The 19,248-nt window shown below is 46.3% G+C and overlaps 1 protein-coding gene across 3 annotated transcripts in view; it reads left to right on the forward strand.

Moving 5' to 3' along the window:
- Positions 1-455: 455 nt before the first annotated feature.
- SQSTM1 (sequestosome 1) overlaps positions 456-19,248 on the forward strand; it is a 53,929-nt gene continuing 35,136 nt past the window's right edge. The window contains exon 1 of one of the 3 annotated variants that reach the window (XM_033927017.1): positions 456-727. In XM_033927017.1, the coding sequence (XP_033782908.1) occupies positions 550-727 (178 nt within the window). In that variant the 5' untranslated portion in view covers positions 456-549. Of the gene's footprint in view, positions 728-5,452; positions 5,477-8,396; positions 8,411-19,248 lie in introns of those variants that run through there. The other 2 variants (XM_033927018.1, XM_033927019.1) reach the window with 2 other exon arrangements.

Raw genomic sequence — 19,248 nt, forward strand, 5'->3', positions numbered from 1 at the left:
TTCTGTGCAGGGCCGTCTTTAGAGGACAAGCAGCATGGTGGCCTGTAGAGCCCCCCCTCCCCCCCAAGTACAGCTTTTCCTTGTGATTTTTAGCTGAGTAATCGCACCTTAACAGGTGATTCAATGGGAGGCCTCAACCCAGTCTCGTCTTCTAAATCTGCTGAGTAATTGCGGCCTATGAAACGTCGCCGCTCCGTTCAATACTCTCTCGATTACTGCGTTTCAATTCTAGGAATCGGCAGCCGCCCGTCGACAACTCCCTTTTTTTCCGCCAGAAGCAAAAAGGCCCAATCTTCCCCCCCCCCCCTCTAAAATACGTAATAGCGTGACATCAGGAGCCCAAACCTGAGTTACTCATCCCCCCCCCCCTTCTGTCAACTGAGAGGAGGGACTTTCCCCGGAGCCCCGAGACCCCGTCCCCCCCCCGCAGGCCCCGCCCCAGACGGCGCATAAAAGCAGGAGGCTCGCGGGTGCGCGGAACAGAGCGCTCGGAACCCTACGGCAGGAGAGTTATTTGCTTTGGAGCCGATTTCGAGCTGCGCCACAGCCATGAGCGTCACGGTGAAAGCTTACCTCCTGGGCAAGGAGGAGGTGCACAAGGAGATCCGAAGGTTTGCCCTCGAGCCGTCCGGAGACGGGGGCTCCGTTGCTTACGAGAACCTGGCGAGGAAGGTCGCCGAGGTCTTCCAGTGCCTGGCAGGGGCCAGCTTCCAGATGTTCTACCGGGGTACGTCAGCTCCTTCCCCCTTCCCTTTCCGTACTTAGGCTCAGAAGACTGTTACTTGACCCCTTCTGCCATTGTAGACTCCGGGGTAACTAACTTCCAGATGTTCTATCGGGGTACCTCAGCTCCTTCCCCCTTCCCTTTCCGTACTTAGGCTCAGAAGACTGTTACTTGACCCCTTCTGCCATTGTAGACTCCGGGGTAACTAACTTCCAGATGTTCTATCGGGGTACCTCAGCTCCTCTCCCCTTCCCTTTCTGTACTTAGGCTCAGAAGACTGTTACTTGACCCCTTCTGCCATTGTAGACTCCGAGGTAACTAACTTCCAGATGTTCTACCGGGGTACGTCAGCTCCTTCCCCCTTCCCTTTCCGTACTTAGGCTCAGAAGACTGTTACTTGACCCCTTCTGCCATTGTAGACTCCGGGGTAACTAACTTCCAGATGTTCTATCGGGGTACCTCAGCTCCTCCCCCCCTTCCCTTTCTGTACTTAGGCTCAGAAGACTGTTACTTGACCCCTTCTGGCATTGTAGACTCCGGGGTAACTAACTTCCAGATGTTCTATCGGGGTACGTCAGCTCCTTCCCCCTTCCCTTTCCGTACTTAGGCTCAGAAGACTGTTACTTGACCCCTTCTGGCATTGTAGACTCCGGGGTAACTAACTTCCAGATGTTCTACCGGGGTATGTCAGCTCCTTCCCCCTTCCCTTTCCGTACTTAGGCTCAGAAGACTGTTACTTGACCCCTTCTGCCATTGTAGACTCCGGGGTAACTAACTTCCAGATGTTCTATCGGGGTACGTCAGCTCCTTCCCCCTTCCCTTTCCGTACTTAGGCTCAGAAAACTCTTACTTGACCCCTTCTGCCATTGTAGACTCCGGGGTAACTAACTTCCAGATGTTCTATCGGGGTACCTCAGCTCCTCCCCCCTTCCCTTTCTGTACTTAGGCTCAGAAGACTGTTACTTGACCCCTTCTGGCATTGTAGACTCCGGGGTAACTAACTTCCAGATGTTCTACCGGGGTACGTCAGCTCCTTCCCCCTTCCCTTTCCGTACTTAGGCTCAGAAGACTGTTACTTGACCCCTTCTGGCATTGTAGACTCCGGGGTAACTAACTTCCAGATGTTCTATCGGGGTACGTCAGCTCCTTCCCCCTTCCCTTTCCGTACTTAGGCTCAGAAGACTGTTACTTGACCCCTTCTGGCATTGTAGACTCCGGGGTAACTAACTTCCAGATGTTCTACCGGGGTATGTCAGCTCCTTCCCCCTTCCCTTTCCGTACTTAGGCTCAGAAGACTGTTACTTGACCCCTTCTGCCATTGTAGACTCCGGGGTAACTAACTTCCAGATGTTCTATCGGGGTACGTCAGCTCCTTCCCCCTTCCCTTTCCGTACTTAGGCTCAGAAGACTCTTACTTGACCCCTTCTGCCATTGTAGACTCCGGGGTAACTAACTTCCAGATGTTCTATCGGGGTACCTCAGCTCCTCCCCCCTTCCCTTTCTGTACTTAGGCTCAGAAGACTGTTACTTGACCCCTTCTGGCATTGTAGACTCCGGGGTAACTAACTTCCAGATGTTCTATCGGGGTACGTCAGCTCCTTCCCCCTTCCCTTTCCGTACTTAGGCTCAGAAGACTGTTACTTGACCCCTTCTGGCATTGTAGACTCCGGGGTAACTAACTTCCAGATGTTCTATCGGGGTACGTCAGCTCCTTCCCCCTTCCCTTTCTGTACTTAGGCTCAGAAGACTGTTACTTGACCCCTTCTGCCATTGTAGACTCCGGGGTAACTAACTTCCAGATGTTCTATCGGGGTACCTCAGCTCCTCCCCCCTTCCCTTTCTGTACTTAGGCTCAGAAGACTGTTACTTGACCCCTTCTGGCATTGTAGACTCCGGGGTAACTAACTTCCAGATGTTCTATCGGGGTACCTCAGCTCCTTCCCCCTTCCCTTTCCGTACTTAGGCTCAGAAGACTGTTACTTGACCCCTTCTGGCATTGTAGACTCCGGGGTAACTAACTTCCAGATGTTCTATCGGGGTACGTCAGCTCCTTCCCCCTTCCCTTTCTGTACTTAGGCTCAGAAGACTGTTACTTAACCCCTTCTGCCATTGTAGACTCCGGGGTAACTAACTTCCAGATGTTCTATCGGGGTACCTCAGCTCCTCCCCCCTTCCCTTTCTGTACTTAGGCTCAGAAGACTGTTACTTGACCCCTTCTGGCATTGTAGACTCCGGGGTAACTAACTTCCAGATGTTCTATCGGGGTACGTCAGCTCCTTCCCCCTTCCCTTTCCGTACTTAGGCTCAGAAGACTGTTACTTGACCCCTTCTGGCATTGTAGACTCCGGGGTAACTAACTTCCAGATGTTCTACCGGGGTACGTCAGCTCCTTCCCCCTTCCCTTTCTGTACTTAGGCTCAGAAGACTGTTACTTGACCCCTTCTGCCATTGTAGACTCCGGGGTAACTAACTTCCAGATGTTCTACCGGGGTACGTCAGCTCCTTCCCCCTTCCCTTTCCGTACTTAGGCTCAGAAGACTGTTACTTGACCCCTTCTGGCATTGTAGACTCCGGGGTAACTAACTTCCAGATGTTCTATCGGGGTACGTCAGCTCCTTCCGCCTTCCCTTTCCGTACTTAGGCTCAGAAGACTGTTACTCGACCCCTTCTACCATTGTAGACTCTGAGGTAACTAACTTCCAGATGTTCTACCGGGGTACCTCAGCTCCTTCCCCCCTTCCCTTTCTGTACTTAAGCTCAGAAGACTGTTACTTGACCCCTTCTGCCATTGTAGACTCCGAGGTAACTAACTTCCAGATGTTCTACCGGGGTACCTCAGCTTCTTCCCCCTTCCCTTTCTGTACTTAGGCTCAGAAGACTGTTACTTGACCCCTTCTGCCATTGTAGACTCCGAGGTAACTAACTTCCAGATGTTCTACCGGGGTACCTCAGCTCCTTCCCCCTTCCCTTTCCGTACTTAGGCTCAGAAGACTGTTACTTGACCCCTTCTGGCATTGTAGACTCCGGGGTAACTAACTTCCAGATGTTCTACCGGGGTATGTCAGCTCCTTCCCCCTTCCCTTTCCGTACTTAGGCTCAGAAGACTGTTACTTGACCCCTTCTGCCATTGTAGACTCCGGGGTAACTAACTTCCAGATGTTCTATCGGGGTACGTCAGCTCCTTCCCCCTTCCCTTTCCGTACTTAGGCTCAGAAAACTCTTACTTGACCCCTTCTGCCATTGTAGACTCCGGGGTAACTAACTTCCAGATGTTCTATCGGGGTACCTCAGCTCCTCCCCCCTTCCCTTTCTGTACTTAGGCTCAGAAGACTGTTACTTGACCCCTTCTGCCATTGTAGACTCCGGGGTAACTAACTTCCAGATGTTCTACCGGGGTACGTCAGCTCCTTCCCCCTTCCCTTTCCGTACTTAGGCTCAGAAGACTGTTACTTGACCCCTTCTGGCATTGTAGACTCCGGGGTAACTAACTTCCAGATGTTCTATCGGGGTACGTCAGCTCCTTCCCCCTTCCCTTTCCGTACTTAGGCTCAGAAGACTGTTACTTGACCCCTTCTGGCATTGTAGACTCCGGGGTAACTAACTTCCAGATGTTCTACCGGGGTATGTCAGCTCCTTCCCCCTTCCCTTTCCGTACTTAGGCTCAGAAGACTGTTACTTGACCCCTTCTGCCATTGTAGACTCCGGGGTAACTAACTTCCAGATGTTCTATCGGGGTACGTCAGCTCCTTCCCCCTTCCCTTTCCGTACTTAGGCTCAGAAGACTCTTACTTGACCCCTTCTGCCATTGTAGACTCCGGGGTAACTAACTTCCAGATGTTCTATCGGGGTACCTCAGCTCCTCCCCCCTTCCCTTTCTGTACTTAGGCTCAGAAGACTGTTACTTGACCCCTTCTGGCATTGTAGACTCCGGGGTAACTAACTTCCAGATGTTCTATCGGGGTACGTCAGCTCCTTCCCCCTTCCCTTTCCGTACTTAGGCTCAGAAGACTGTTACTTGACCCCTTCTGCCATTGTAGACTCCGGGGTAACTAACTTCCAGATGTTCTATCGGGGTACGTCAGCTCCTTCCCCCTTCCCTTTCTGTACTTAGGCTCAGAAGACTGTTACTTGACCCCTTCTGCCATTGTAGACTCCGGGGTAACTAACTTCCAGATGTTCTATCGGGGTACCTCAGCTCCTCCCCCCTTCCCTTTCTGTACTTAGGCTCAGAAGACTGTTACTTGACCCCTTCTGGCATTGTAGACTCCGGGGTAACTAACTTCCAGATGTTCTATCGGGGTACCTCAGCTCCTTCCCCCCTTCCCTTTCCGTACTTAGGCTCAGAAGACTGTTACTTGACCCCTTCTGGCATTGTAGACTCCGGGGTAACTAACTTCCAGATGTTCTATCGGGGTACGTCAGCTCCTTCCCCCTTCCCTTTCTGTACTTAGGCTCAGAAGACTGTTACTTAACCCCTTCTGCCATTGTAGACTCCGGGGTAACTAACTTCCAGATGTTCTATCGGGGTACCTCAGCTCCTCCCCCCTTCCCTTTCTGTACTTAGGCTCAGAAGACTGTTACTTGACCCCTTCTGGCATTGTAGACTCCGGGGTAACTAACTTCCAGATGTTCTATCGGGGTACGTCAGCTCCTTCCCCCTTCCCTTTCCGTACTTAGGCTCAGAAGACTGTTACTTGACCCCTTCTGGCATTGTAGACTCCGGGGTAACTAACTTCCAGATGTTCTACCGGGGTACGTCAGCTCCTTCCCCCTTCCCTTTCTGTACTTAGGCTCAGAAGACTCTTACTTGACCCCTTCTGCCATTGTAGACTCCGGGGTAACTAACTTCCAGATGTTCTACCGGGGTACGTCAGCTCCTTCCCCCTTCCCTTTCCGTACTTAGGCTCAGAAGACTGTTACTTGACCCCTTCTGGCATTGTAGACTCCGGGGTAACTAACTTCCAGATGTTCTATCGGGGTACGTCAGCTCCTTCCGCCTTCCCTTTCCGTACTTAGGCTCAGAAGACTGTTACTCGACCCCTTCTACCATTGTAGACTCTGAGGTAACTAACTTCCAGATGTTCTACCGGGGTACCTCAGCTCCTTCCCCCCTTCCCTTTCTGTACTTAAGCTCAGAAGACTGTTACTTGACCCCTTCTGCCATTGTAGACTCCGAGGTAACTAACTTCCAGATGTTCTACCGGGGTACCTCAGCTTCTTCCCCCTTCCCTTTCTGTACTTAGGCTCAGAAGACTGTTACTTGACCCCTTCTGCCATTGTAGACTCCGAGGTAACTAACTTCCAGATGTTCTACCGGGGTACCTCAGCTCCTTCCCCCTTCCCTTTCCGTACTTAGGCTCAGAAGACTGTTACTTGACCCCTTCTGGCATTGTAGACTCCGGGGTAACTAACTTCCAGATGTTCTATCGGGGTACGTCAGCTCCTTCCCCCTTCCCTTTCTGTACTTAGGCTCAGAAGACTCTTACTTGACCCCTTCTGCCATTGTAGACTCCGGGGTAACTAACTTCCAGATGTTCTATCGGGGTACCTCAGCTCCTCCCCCCTTCCCTTTCTGTACTTAGGCTCAGAAGACTGTTACTTGACCCCTTCTGGCATTGTAGACTCCGGGGTAACTAACTTCCAGATGTTCTATCGGGGTACGTCAGCTCCTTCCCCCTTCCCTTTCCGTACTTAGGCTCAGAAGACTGTTACTTGACCCCTTCTGGCATTGTAGACTCCGGGGTAACTAACTTCCAGATGTTCTATCGGGGTACGTCAGCTCCTTCCCCCTTCCCTTTCTGTACTTAGGCTCAGAAGACTGTTACTTGACCCCTTCTGCCATTGTAGACTCCGGGGTAACTAACTTCCAGATGTTCTATCGGGGTACCTCAGCTCCTCCCCCCTTCCCTTTCCGTACTTAGGCTCAGAAGACTGTTACTTGACCCCTTCTGGCATTGTAGACTCCGGGGTAACTAACTTCCAGATGTTCTATCGGGGTACGTCAGCTCCTTCCCCCTTCCCTTTCTGTACTTAGGCTCAGAAGACTGTTACTCGACCCCTTCTACCATTGTAGACTCTGAGGTAACTAACTTCCAGATGTTCTACCGGGGTACCTCAGCTCCTTCCCCCCTTCCCTTTCTGTACTTAAGCTCAGAAGACTGTTACTTGACCCCTTCTGCCATTGTAGACTCCGAGGTAACTAACTTCCAGATGTTCTACCGGGGTACCTCAGCTTCTTCCCCCTTCCCTTTCTGTACTTAGGCTCAGAAGACTGTTACTTGACCCCTTCTGCCATTGTAGACTCCGAGGTAACTAACTTCCAGATGTTCTACCGGGGTACCTCAGCTCCTTCCCCCTTCCCTTTCCGTACTTAGGCTCAGAAGACTGTTACTTGACCCCTTCTGGCATTGTAGACTCCGGGGTAACTAACTTCCAGATGTTCTATCGGGGTACGTCAGCTCCTTCCCCCTTTCCTTTCTGTACTTAGGCTCAGAAGACTGTTACTTGACCCCTTCTGCCATTGTAGACTCCGGGGTAACTAACTTCCAGATGTTCTACCGGGTACCTCAGCTTCTTCCCCCTTCCCTTTCTGTACTTAGGCTCAGAAGACTGTTACTCGACCCCTTCTGCCATTGTAGACTCTGAGGTAACTAACTTCCAGATGTTCTACCAGGGTATGTCAGCTCCTTCCCCCTTCCCTTTCTGTACTTAGGCTCAGAAGACTGTTACTTGACCCCTTCTGCCATTGTAGACTCCGGGGTAACTAACTTCCAGATGTTCTACCGGGTACCTCAGCTCCTTTCCCCTTCCCTTTCTGTATTTAGGCTCAGAAGACTGTTACTTGACCCCTTCTGCCATTGTAGACTCCGGGGTAACTAACTTCCAGATGTTCTACCGGGTACCTCAGCTCCTTTCCCCTTCCCTTTCTGTATTTAGGCTCAGAAGACTGTTACTTGACCCCTTCTGCCATTGTAGACTCCGGGGTAACTAACTTCCAGATGTTCTACCGGGTACCTCAGCTCCTTCTCCCTTCCCTTTCTGTATTTAGGCTCAGAAGACTGTTACTTGACCCCTTCTGCCATTGTAGACTCCGGGGTAACTAACTTCCAGATGTTCTACCGGGTACCTCAGCTCCTTCCCCCTTCCCTTTCTGTACTTAGGCTCAGAAGACTGTTACTCGACCCCTTCTACCATTGTAGACTCTGAGGTAACTAACTTCCAGATGTTCTACCGGGTACCTCAGCTCCTTCCCCCTTCCCTTTCTGTATTTAGGCTCAGAAGACTGTTACTCGACCCCTTCTACCATTGTAGACTCTGAGGTAACTAACTTCCAGATGTTCTACCGGGTACCTCAGCTCCTTCGCCCTTCCCTTTCTGTACTTAGGCTCAGAAGACTGTTACTCGACCCCTTCTACCATTGTAGACTCTGAGGTAACTAACTTCCAGATGTTCTACCGGGGTACCTCAGCTCCTTCCCCCCTTCCCTTTCTGTACTTAGGCTCAGAAGACTGTTACTTGACCCCTTCTGCCATTGTAGACTCCGAGGTAGCTAACTTCCAGATGTTCTACCGGGGTACCTCAGCTTCTTCCCCCTTCCCTTTCTGTACTTAGGCTCAGAAGACTGTTACTTGACCCCTTCTGCCATTGTAGACTCCGAGGTAACTAACTTCCAGATGTTCTACCGGGGTACCTCAGCTTCTTCCCCCTTCCCTTTCTGTACTTAGGCTCAGAAGACTGTTACTTGACCCCTTCTGCCATTGTAGACTCCGGGGTAAGTAACTTCCAGATGTTCTATCGGGGTACCTCAGCTCCTTCCCCCTTCCCTTTCTGTACTTAGGCTCAGAAGACTGTTACTTGATCCCTTCTGCCATTGTAGACTCCGGGGTAAGTAACTTCCAGATGTTCTGTTGGGGTACATTTTTTAGTACAGTGGACAGAGCTGGAGTTGTTGGACTGGAATTGTTGGTTAAAGCAAGGGGCTGAGAGGGGGGAAGCGGGGTTTTAAATGCAGATGACGCTCCCAAGGTTTTATAGGAGTTGCTCGGCCATAATGCTATAGCTGGGAAGCGGTGACTGTGGAATACTAGTGCTTCCGTGTGATAGTGCTAGGAAATTGCTTAAGCCCTATCCTGTAGGGCATGTGTAACTAGTACAGTGCTTATAGGGTAGGAGTAAGTGTAGGAGGGCTTAGCGAGTGTATGGGCAAGCAAGATACACCGCTTCCACAATGTGTTCAACTCAACAGAACTCTAATATTTTGAAGATTATTGGTGCAAGAAAGAATAAAGTATAAAAAAAGTTTCAATACGAAAACTGCAAAATTCAACTTGACTTAGTTTATCATAACAATGGAACAGTAGAACAACCCTCTCCCTTCCCAATATATAATAAACCATAAAACACACTACAAGGCATGGCTGTTACCAGGATGCTGGGTAGCCAGTAGAAGGAAGAAGGCGTTGATACCCCTGTACAGGTCGTTGGTGAGTATTGTGTTCAGTTTTGGAGACTATATCTGGCGAAAGATGCAAGAAGACTTGAAGCGGTTCAGAGGAGGGCGACAAAAGTGATAGGAGGAGGTTTGCGTCAGAAGACGTATGAGGAGACTGGAAGGCCTGAATATGTATACTCTAGACTAGGAAAAGTGGGACAAGGGAAATACGATTGACGATCAACTACTTTAAGGGTATTAACGTAGAGCAAAATCTCTTTTCTAGATAAAAGACAATGGTAAAACCAGCGGACATAATTGGAGGTTGAGTAGTGGTAGATTCGAGAGCAATGTTAGGAAATTCTGCTTTATGGAGAGGGTGGTGGATGCCGGAATGTGTTCCCGAGTGAGGTGGTGGGTGAGGAAAACAGTGACAGAGTTCAAAGAAGCATGGGATGAACACAGGATCTAGAATTGGAAAATGTTGAACTAAGGCCAGTACTGAGCAGACTTGCATGGTACGTGTCTGTATATGGCCTTTTGGTTGAGGATGGGCTTCAATGGCTGGGAGGGTGTAGATGGGCTGGAGTGAGCTTTGACAGAGACTTCAGCAGTTGGAACCCAAGCACAGCATGGGGTAGAGCTTTGGATTCTTGCCCAGAAATAGCTAAGAAGAAGAAATAAAAAAAAAAAAATTTTTAATTGAACTCGGGTTGGGCAGACTAGATGGACCATTTGGGTCTTTATCTGCCATCATCTACTATGTTACTAATGTCGAGTTATGCTAATATTCTATAATGGCTCTGAGCTATTGATGTGCATACTTGGTACTTATAAAATGGAGGTGCCCAGGCAGTTATTGTACTCTTAACCCTTGGGGCATAAACCAGAAGTGTGAATAACTCATTTATATTGGGTTTATTATGACTGTTTAGAAAAACTGATGTGGGAGGAAAGGCAGAACAGGTTGGGGCCGATTATGAGTTATAATCCTGCTTTACCCTTAGAAACAAACATGACAGATGATAAAGGCTAAATGGCCTATCTGCTTCATCTACTATCTCAGTCTCTCTGTAAGAGATCCCATGTGCCTGTCCCATGCTTTCTTGAATTCAGAGGGTTTTTGTGTCCACTAACTCTACCACAGGGGTGTCAAACTCAGGCCTGCGGCCCAAATTTGGCCTGCAAGAAAATACCCTGTTCCTTCCCTCCCTCCCATCTCATTGTCCACCGTCTCTTTCCTGGCTTCCCAGTCTCACCTTCAAAGCAGCCTGGATTACCTGTCGGCTGTAGCGATCCTAGCAGGCTGCCATAGCCTCTGCAGCATGTTCCCTGTGCCACAATCCGTACGTCAGAGGAAGGGCAGAGGATCACCAGTCGATGGTAGCGATCCTAGCAGGCTGCCGTATCCTCTGCAGCATGTACCCTCTGCTGCGGTCCCATACATCAGAGGAGGGACAGGACTGCAGCTGAGGGTACATGCTGCAGAGTCTAAGGCAGCCTGCTTTGAAGGCGAGTCCGGGAAGCTGGAGGACACTAGAAAGAAGGGAAAACATGCAGGTTTCTGGGAGCGGGCTGGGCCCTGGTGTTGAAGTACATGGAGGGAAGGCAGGGTCCAAAGAGATGTGCATATGCCAGACTGAGGGGAAGAAATAATGTGCCTAAAAAACAGAGGGCAGGGAGAAAGATGGTGGACACAAGGAATGGTGTGGAGGGGGGATAGATATTTGATAGGAGGGTAGTTGGGAAAAGAAAGAGAGAGATGGTGGACCCTAGGGTGGTGGGGAAGGAGGGAGAGATGCTGCATGAAAGGGTATTTGAGAAAAGGAGGGTGGGGGGTCTATCGCTGCAGTGATGGAGATGAGAAAAAGGAAAGATGCCAGACCTCTTGGCGGGGGAGGGGGGGAAGGGAAAGACAGAGATGGAAGATGGATGGTTAGAACGGAGAAAGAAGGAAATGACAAATGGGCAGGAGACCCTGGCAAGTGAGTTATCAGAAGACAACCAGAGCCTGGGGACCAACATAATTTGACTAATCACCAGACAACAAAAAGGTAGAAAAAATATTTATTTTCAGTTTTGTGATTACAATGTCAGATTTGAAATGTATATCCTGCCAGAGCTGGTGTTTAGACAGCAAGCGTGAACTAGGACCTAAAGAGAGGCAAAGTCTTTTTTGTTTACATCACAGAGCCAGCGTGGAGTTGGAGGTTGTAACCTTATACTTCTACTAAGACTAAGGGGTCCTTTTATTAAGGTGCACATTTAGCATGCGCTAAATCGGTTAGTGTACCTTAATAAAAGGACCCCTAAGTATCTTAAAAAAAAAAAAAATTCAGCCTGTGACTTAGCCTATGTTTTAGATTTCAGCCCCTTATGTGATTAAGTTTGACACCCCTGCTCTACCGGGAGACTATTCCATGTATTGCCTTAAGATGCGACAGATTACTTATTTAACTTTACACTATGCTCTCTCCTTTCTTTGAAAGAGAGAGAGAAAAAGACTCCTCTCCTGTAAGCATCTCTTATCATCCTCTCTCACTATCTTAAGTTGTCTTGGGCTGAGGAGGGACAGTTACAGGTTGGACTTGTAAGATCTTCCAGACTCTTGTGGGTTGGGCAGGACTTTACCACAGGTATAGTATAACAAAACAAATCCCTGCCCTAGGAGTCAATAAGCTGTGCACCTGACAAAACCAGAAACCTTGATATTCTGCAGCTCTAACCCTTGCTCTAGGTAGAAAGTACCACTTGTTTGTATAGTGATTGCAATGTTGTTAGTCAACATGGGTTTTTTAGTGTTGGTATTTCCGCCTGGCACTAGTTATGTGAGTAGCTATTGACTCTTAGGGATCAATGTTTAAACAGTTCCTGCTACCAAGGTAAGTAGAGCTCACTGGGCCCAGTTAATAATAATATTTTATTTTGTATACCGCCATACCCAGGGAGTTCAAGGCGGTTCACAACAGATAGATGAATTACATACAGTGCGATTAGAAAAAAGAAGAACATAACAAAGCAATTGTAGGGTCAAACTCGTTTACATTAACAATTTAGGTGAGGGAAGGGCCAAATACGGGGTACATACAGAGTGTGCTGTAGTAGGATACAATTAAGTTTAAGAGAGGGGGAGAACAAAGCATATTAGATGGAAAAAAGGGGGGGGAGCAACAAACTTAGAAGGGGGGCGGGCGGAAAAATAAGGAAGAGGAGAGGGGGGTGAGATGGGGGGAAGGGAGGCGTTAAGGGATAGGTCTGTTGCAAAGAGGGGTTTTAATCTGTTTTCTAAGGTGGAGAAGGGGAAACGTTATGGCGGAAGAGGGGAGCGTTAGAAAGTTAAAAAGTAGAGTTTTGAGCTTTTTTCTGAAGGGGGGGTATGAAAGAGCAGTCAAGTATGATTTGGGCGAGCCATGAATTTAGTTTGGCCGCTTGAAAAGAGAAGGTTCGTTCGAGGAATCTTTTAAGATGACACGATTTCAGTGAGGGAAAAGCGAACAAAGTTGATCTGCGGGAGCTCTTCTTATTATAGTTCAGGTTGAAGTGGGGGTAAAGATAGGCTGGTGACGTACCAGATACGGTTTTGTAGCAGATGCAAGAAAACAGCAAAAAAACAGCCTTCTAGCAACTCAGGCAGCGAAAATTGACCCCACCATCACCAAACTGATGATCAAAACAACAGACATCAAAGTGTTTCGGAAAGAAATCAAAACATTTCTTTTCAAAAAACACGTCCTTACTTAATATTCCCCTCCCCAATCACACATGCACTCTCCCCAGCAAATAACACACTAGTCATCCCCTTGAACCTCATTTACCATTTAACCTTCTCCTAAATAAGCATCTCCCTTAGGTATCCACTCAACTGATTCCTTCAAAGTTAGGTATCTTTCTTCAGTTGCCTATATTGTTTTCCCCACTGAACCTTGTAACTACTTGAACCCTGTCAAGCTATTCTATCGATAAATCCAGATATCTTATACTTGTATTTCTATACCACAACATGTAATTTACTTAAATCGTTGTAATGTAATTCTCTCGGTAATGTCCTGATCTCTTTTAACTGTAATCCGCTTAGAACCGCAAGGCACAGGCGGAATAGAAATCACAAATGTAATGTAATGTAAATAGAACTCTGGATTCGAAAGGCAGCCAGTGCAACTTGTTGTAGAAAGGGGATATGTGTTCCCATTTCTTCAGGCCAAAGATAAGGCGGATGGCGGTATTTTGGACCAGTCTCAGCTTCCTGGTGATTTTCTTGAAGGCGCCTAGATAAATGATGTTACAGTAGTCTAGGACACTAAGAATGGAAGATTGGACCAGCAGACGAAAGGAGGTGTCATCAAAGTATTTTTTAATGGTGCGGAGTTTCCAGAGCACCGAGATGCATTTCTTAAACACTAGGTCAGTGTGTTTCTCCAGAGTGAGATGCTTGTCTAAAGTGACTCCTAGTATTTTTAATGATTGCTCAATACAATAATCAAGTCCATTGATGTGTATCGTAGTTTCCTTAATTTTGTCGTTTGGGGATACTAAGAAGAGTTTAGTTTTTTCTGGGTTTAGCTTTAGTCTAAACGCTGACATCCAAAGTTCGATCTGATTTAGGGTGAAGGATAGCGAGTTTAGAAACTCTGAGGTGAAGTAAGATTATTGTGATGTCGTCAGCGTAGATGAAAAATTTGAGCTTTAAGCTTTGTAGGAGATTCCTAGGGAGACAAGGTAGATGTTAAATAGGGTGGGGGACAGGGGGGAGCCTTGTGGGACTCCACAAGGGTTGTCCCAGCTGTAGGAGGTAGTATCGTCCTTGAACACCTTGTAGGTTCTTGTTGTCAGGAATCCATGGAACCAATTGAGAACATGACCTGAGATTCCAATAGAAGTCAGACAGTCTAGTAGAGTGTCGTGGTCAACCAAGTCAAATGTGCTACTTAGATCGAGTTGCAATATTAGAGCACAAGAGCCTTGGCTGAATAGTTGATGAAGGTAGTCGAGCAGGGAAGCTAAAATTGTTTCGGTACTGTGACCTGACCGGGAACCGGATTGGTTGTCGTGCAAGATATTGTGTTTTTCTAAGTATGTGGTGAGTTGGGTGTTTACTATCCCTTCTGCTATTTTGGTAACCAGGGGGATATTGGCGATAGGTCTAAAGTTGGAAGCCATGTTAGAAGGCTCTTTAGTATTTTTCTTAATTGGTGTAATCATAATGTGCCCTTGTTCTACTGGGAACTTCCCCGAGGATAGTAGAGAGTTAGTGAAACAGAGTGGCATTATCTGACTAATGCTGCTAAATGTGTTTAATCAGCTTGGCAGTATCTGGGTAGTGCAAGGGTACTTGGTACCAATACCCAATAGTTAGACAAGTTAGGACAGCTATTTTTCCTGGTCCAGCTTGTCCAAATAGCTGTCTGGGTAGTGGTGTTGAAAACTAGTGGTACCTAGAAAGTACATAGTGGCTGACAAAATTCCCAGATATTTAGTGCTGGTATCTGGGAATAGAAAAACTTGACGGCAGCATAAAAAACAAACAAAAAACACACTACTGTGATTTACTCAACCTTTTTTTCATTCAGATCTTGTGAACACCTTATTTAGGCAGAACCACCTCACAGGCAACACCTCACTATACCTGTTTTTTGGACAGTGCAACAGTTTCACAGACTTTAGACCAAAAAAGACCCAAAAATCTGATAGGGTGCTGGTAACAAGTCCTAGCCCATACTCTAATCCAAAAAAATATAAACAAAACCCCAAGCTCAAGAAAAGGGATCAAAGCACTTAATGGCAAGGAGAAACTAAAATTCACGATTTAGGGATGGGGCTGGGGCTGATTCTGGTCAATATATTTGAGTGACGTTGCCAAAGGGTTAGAAAGTAAGGTTTCCCTTTTTACAGATAAGATTTGTAACAGAGTGGACACCCCAGAGGAAGTGAAACATGACAGGATCTGCAAAAGTTGGAAGAGTGGTCTTGATGTCTTGTCAACTAAAATTCAATCCCAAAGTGGAGTGATGCATTTGGGGGGAGTAGAAATCTGAGGAAGCCACACATGCTGGCAGGTGAGAAGCTAATAAGCACCTTGGAGTGGTGGTGTCAGAGAATCTGAAAGTGCAGAAACAGTGTGACAAGGAAGTGGCTGTAGCCAGAAGGATGCTAGGCTGTATAAAGGCATAACTAGTAGAAGAAATGAAGTGTCGATGCCCCTATACAGCACACTGGCGAGACCCCACTTGGAGTATTGTGTTAAATTTTGGAGACCATATCTGGCGAAGGATATAAAGAATTGAAGTGGTCCAGCGAAAGGTGACAAAGTTGGTAGGAGGTTTGAGTCAAAAGATGTACAAGAAGAGACAAGACCTGAATATGTATACTCTAGACAGGAGGGACAGGGGAGATATGAGACACTTAAAAAGGTATTAATATAGAACCAAATCTTTGCCAAAGAAAATGGTAAAACTAGGATATAAATTGAAGTTGTGGGGTGTTAGACTTAAAATTATTTTTCACGGAGAGGGTCATAGATGCCTGGAATGCTCTCCTGAGGGAGGTGGTGGAGAAGAAAACGGTGACAGAATTCAAAGCGCATGGGATGAACCCAGAGGATCAGAAAATTATAAGAACTAAGGCCAGTATTGGACAGACTTGTGCAATCTTTCCCATATATGGTGATTTGGTGTAGGATGGGCTGGGGTGGGCATCAATGGAACTCCACCAACTTTGAACATGATGATGTTACCGGCCAGACTTTACAGTAGATATCCTGCAAACAATAGGATGGTCGGATAGGTTGGAGTGAGCTTGGATGGCAACTTCAGCATTTGGAATCTAGGACAATACCAGATTTTACAAGTCTAAACCAACTTCTGATATTTCTGGGCCATAATCATGTGGTTTAAAAAAAAAAAAAAAATGGGTATAACTTATGGGCAGAGTGGATGAACCGTTTAGGTCTTTATGTGCTGTCATTTATAACGTTACTATGTAATTGGAAGAACTAAGGCCAGTACTGGGCAGACTTGAATGGTTTGTGTCCTGTATGGCTATTCAGCTTAGGATGGGCTGGGGAGGGCACTTAAAATTCTTTTTCACGGAGAGGGTCGTAGATGCCTGGAATGCTCTCCTGAGGGAGGTGGTGGAGAAGAAAACGGTGACAGAATTCAAAGCGCATGGGATGAACCCAGAGGATCAGAAAATTATAAGAACTAAGGCCAGTATTGGACAGACTTGTGCAATCTTTCCCATATATGGTGATTTGGTGTAGGATGGGCTGGGGTGGGCATCAATGGAACTCCACCAACTTTGAACATGATGATGTTACCGGCCAGACTTTACAGTAGATATCCTGCAAACAATAGGATGGTCGGATAGGTTGGAGTGAGCTTGGATGGCAACTTCAGCATTTGGAATCTAGGACAATACCAGATTTTACAAGTCTAAACCAACTTCTGATATTTCTGGGCCATAATCATGTGGTTTAAAAAAAAAAAAAAATGGGTATAACTTATGGGCAGAGTGGATGAACCGTTTAGGTCTTTATGTGCTGTCATTTATAACGTTACTATGTAATTGGAAGAACTAAGGCCAGTACTGGGCAGACTTGAATGGTTTGTGTCCTGTATGGCTATTCAGCTTAGGATGGGCTGGGGAGGGCTTTGATGGGAACTCCAATATTTTGGGATGTTCTGACAGGCTGGAGTGAGCTTCGACAACAACTTTAGTAGTTGGAATCCAAGCACATTACTGGGCAGACTTCTATGGTCTATGACACAACATCAATAAATAAAGACAATTGAACTTGATCATGGATTTATAATGCATGCACCTATTAGGCAGACTGGATGGACCTTTCAGGTCTTTATTTGCTGTCATTTACTATGTTCTAGTGAAAATCTCTTCTATTAGCTCTTTCATAAATAGCCAGTAGCTACTATTGATTAGCTGCCTTTTCCAGGTGGTCATCTAGTCTTGGCTTTTACTCTCATTTACTCTTAATCTCAAATTTTCTGGGAAAAAGCAGGATTGACTATCTTTCCCCTCGTTAAAAGGCATCATGTATGCAGGTAAATTAGGGAAATCCCTTTTCTTCAAATTCACTGAGATTTAGAATAATCTCCTTGCCCCGCTGCTGAACCTAGGCTCATTCCAATTATTCTGAAAGCATCTGAAAACCTGGCTTTTCTCCAAAACATAAAGCTATCTATTTAAAATGTAAAGCTAGCTATCCTCTTCATAACCTAATTTATGTCTTTTCCTCATTTATTGAATTTACCTGTAAACTGTGCCGAGATCTCTTTATGGAGATGATGCGGTATACAAACTTAAATTTAGTTTAGTGTAGTGGGATAAAAGCAACACCAAGTAAGGAAAAAGCTAGCAAGATGTGGGCAATTGGTCCTACAACTTGGTTGACCTTTTTTCAAAAAGATTTTGAGTACACATGAGTTTAATTCAACCAATTTGTAACCAAGTCCTCTTAAGCCCTACTTCTCCATCTCCAACCGAATTGTTCCCAAGATCTCTCATGCCTCACCTCTGTATCATGTTCTCCTGTATTTTGATGATCTTACATTGTACCTATATTCGCTGATTGTCCAGCCCTTCTTTGTTGTAAACTGCCTCGAACTACCACAGCTTTGGCGGTATACAAGAATAAAATTATTATTATTATACTGCTTTCAGTCTATGCCAGTGGTCTCAAACTTGTGGCCCGGGGACCACATGCGGCCCGCCAGATTATTTTGAGGCCCTCGGTATGTTTATCATAATCACAAAAGTCAAATAAAAGTTTCTTGATCATAAGTCTCTTTAGCTATAAATGACAATATTATTATTAAGACTTGGCCAAAAGGAAAGATTTATAAATTATAAAGAGTTTTACCTCATGCAAAATTGCCATTTCTTTAACAAGACATTAACTAATTTTTCTGCGGCCCTCCAAGTACCTACAAATCCAAAATGTGGCCCTGTAAAGGGTTTGAGTTTGAGACCACTGGTCTATGCCAATAGATCTCATGCATATTAATTGTGGAAATCTTTGAAAACATTTGGGTTTGTGGCTCTCTGGCTGTTTATCCACTCCTGGATTAGCTGGTAACACTATTAGAATGGCAAATCCTTGAAGTTTTAAGATTACAACTGTCAGGTTTGTTAGTGTCCCCCACAATATTAGGTGGTAGGGGGTTAAGTGAGAGGCGCCCTGACAAACGCCCGGTCCCAGGTTCAGTTCCCTCACTGAAGACTCACCAGGAAGTAGAATCAAAGAGGCACAGCCAGAGGTGATTGCATAAAGAATATATTATAGAGATAGTCTTACAGAAAAGCAATATTCTGAAGCATTACAATTAAGTAGAGAGCAAAGCAGTTTCCCTGCCTTACAGAGTCCAGAAGGAAGTGTGAAGTTCCAGGGAAAGGCAGAGAGAGAGAAAGAGCCAAGACCCCTCTCCTCCAGAGATAGATAGATTGATAGATGTGTTTTGCAGAGAGCAGGAATATTATTCTGTGTATAGAAACTATTGTATGTTCCAGTATCTTTCTGTTTAGAATTTGTAAACTGTTTGAAACAATGGTTAATTTAATTGATAAAGGAGGGTGTGATACTTGCAGGCATGGAAGATGGGATTAGTCTCTGGCTTCTTTGTCCCATTCAAGCAGCCTATCTTCTTGATGTGCACCTGGACCCATTGTCCTAAGCACCCTCTTAATATCAGACATTAACACCTTTTAGCTAATCATGATTCAATCAGGGTTACTTGAAACATATCGGGGATACTTTAAACAGTCTTCCTGCCCTCAGGGTCTATCTGCATTCCCATGCCAGAGTCAGATTGATATAATTTCCCATAGGCCTTCGCTGACATAAGTAATGCCAACTGAAAATGCTGAATGGTAGCGATAGCTAGGCTGACAACATGCCTTGCATTTATTTTTAGATAGAGGTATTATGTACCTCCAGGAAACTGGCCATTTTGATTGAACCAAGACCATGAAGTTTTGGTGTAGAGCTTCATAAAATATCAAACGTCCCAAAAAAAAATTGGGGATGGAATGTGTGTGTGGGGGGGGGGGGGGGGAATAGTCACTGACTATAGAAGTAAAGCTC

Source organism: Geotrypetes seraphini, chromosome 18 (genome assembly GCF_902459505.1).
Source record: "Geotrypetes seraphini chromosome 18, aGeoSer1.1, whole genome shotgun sequence".
In the NCBI taxonomy this organism is placed as follows: Eukaryota; Metazoa; Chordata; class Amphibia; order Gymnophiona; family Dermophiidae; genus Geotrypetes; species Geotrypetes seraphini.